This window comes from Puccinia triticina, chromosome 2A, assembly GCF_026914185.1.
Source record: "Puccinia triticina chromosome 2A, complete sequence".
Taxonomy (NCBI): domain Eukaryota; kingdom Fungi; phylum Basidiomycota; class Pucciniomycetes; order Pucciniales; family Pucciniaceae; genus Puccinia; species Puccinia triticina.
The window spans coordinates 1,908,322-1,910,588 of NC_070559.1; the positions used below are offsets into that span (position 1 = coordinate 1,908,322).

The 2,267-nt window shown below is 44.4% G+C and overlaps 1 protein-coding gene across 1 annotated transcript; it reads right to left on the reverse strand.

Moving 5' to 3' along the window:
* Positions 1-412: 412 nt before the first annotated feature.
* On the reverse strand, positions 413-1,811 carry PtA15_2A208 (uncharacterized protein; the record flags this gene model as incomplete). The annotated part of the gene is made up of 2 exons (XM_053166205.1): positions 413-899; positions 1,579-1,811. 2 exons carry the CDS (start codon positions 1,809-1,811, stop codon positions 413-415), a joined length of 720 nt encoding a protein of 239 aa, XP_053017450.1.
* Positions 1,812-2,267: the final 456 nt, after the last annotated feature.

Consider the following 2,267-nt stretch of genomic DNA (forward strand, 5'->3'; position numbering starts at 1 on the left):
CAAAGCTTGCTTTCTTGACTTATAGATTTGAGTCACAGCTGCAATTGAGTTGAAGCCTCAAACCAGTACAAGAAAAACATGTTCAACTGATGCCAGTTAATATGCAAGAGCTCTGAAGAACCTTGCACTGGTGCTATGCAAGCCTTTGTTCAATGCTTCTGTTCATCAAGCTTCAATACACAGTCACTGTGCATGCTGCGCAGTGACTGTGCAAAAAGAAATGGTCAAGTCTTTGGTCAACGCTACAACAGCGGTTACACCGGGGTATCTTGCATGCTGACTGGCATCAGTTGCACAAGTTTTGCTTGCAGTCAACCCATATTGGTCAGCACATTTGTTCTTGTGCTGTTGTGTTGATTGCACCAAAAAGTCAAGCTATTGATAACTTATTATTAGGACAAGATCCCTTGATCTAAATGATCAACTCGAAAATGCCTGAGATCATCTTAGGAATAGAAAGTTGTATAATTTCAGCGGGAGTGAGCGTAGTTGAGCCGGATTCGCTGGGGTCGGTGAGGGTGTTGATGGAGAGCCGTTCGGTCTTTGGGGACAACTTCTTTTTCTCCTTTGGTGGCTTTGGAGGAGATGTCTGGGAGGGCGGGTGAGAGGGCTTGAGGGGTTCAGACTTCGCGGACTCCATATTTGAACTGCCCTCTTGGGCCGGCAATTTAGGCGGTTTGATTGTCCAATCCGTCGTCATCTGCCTCGGCGAAGAGGGGGTAGCTTGAGACATCCTCATCTGTGTCTTGTGCAGCCCTCTGCTAGAGAGGCTCTGATTCAATGGCGAGCTGATCCGACGACAAGCCATCTCGCCACTCATGTTACTACCAAGGGAATGCGAACTTACGCTACCCTTGGACCCTTTGGTCAAGCCAAAGCTGATTGACTTGCGCGGCCCGCTTTGGTTTTGGTTTTTGAAGGAGCTGGTCAAGCGGGGCAAATATGGAGCTTCAGAGGAATTTCAACTGCTACTTTCGCCAGTTATCGCGTCCACGATCTCATCAATCCCGCTGCTTGATGTACCCATTGATCCAGAGCCGTGGTTGCTTCCGGCAACGGTGAAACAGATACTATACAATACAGTATCTTCAGATACTTGTGTATTGTATCTGTTGAAAAATACAAAATTGTAAATACAAATGTATTGTATCTGCCTGAAGATACAATACCATAGTATTGTATCAATAAATTGTTAAAACTTGATTTTCTTGTTTTTTGCCACTGTGGACTGTATACAGAAAAACTATCAAAAAACATAAAAATACAGTATCTTGTATTGGGCTGTATTTGCAACAAGATACCAAAGTTTGAATACATTTGTATAGTATTGGTCTCTGAATACAATACAAATAAATAGTATTGGGTGCAAAACAGATACAAATACAGGCAGATACAGATACATGTATTGTATTTGTTTCACCGTTGCTTCCGGTACTCCCTCAACTGGATGAGATCTTGGTGGTGTGTTTGCTTAGCAGCGAGCCCGAGCTGATTGACTTCACGTTGCTGGAATCATCAGAAGTTGCGCCACAAGATTTGTTGTTCTTCGGGACCACAAAAGGTAAGGTGATACTAAACTTTGAGCCCTGTCCCACAGTTGAATCTACCCGCAACTGGCCACCCATGTTGTGCACAACTCGTCCGAAAATGGCAAGCTCGAGAGCAATCGACTCACACATCGCTTCATCATGTGATTTGCCAGAGCCAACTTGTTCAAACGCACAGAAGATGTTCTCAAGTTGAGCTTCGGGGATACCCAGGCCGGTATCAGTAACAGCCACCAAAATTCTGTTTGCAGGAGCAAGATTCATTGGTCAGCCTCACAAAATATCAAGCTAATCAGCTGAGAAAGCACTTACCTGACAATGTCTTTGAGCAACCTGCTAATTCAGGGATGGAGATGGTGAATGCAAGCAAGGAGAGCTGGGGCGACTGGTTGATCTGATACTTCTGGTGGCCAGATGAGTGCCCGCTCAGGTTTGTAGCTGAAAGCATGGCTGTGGCACTGCAGGTCGGGACGGCGTGAGTGCATCCGAGATTTTCTGCAAAGGTTGGAGAAGGTTAGTGAAGCGGAAAAATGGAGAAGCATTGACAGGGAAAAGCAATGTGGGGAAAAGGGACAGCAGATGTGACGTACAAGCACTACCAAGATGGATGAATTTGTGATGTTTTATATTGATCAATATAGCGTATATTGATCAATTTATATTGATCATTTTGTTTTTTTATTATTCCTCTTGATACCTTTGTCTGTTTTCCATGTCTCC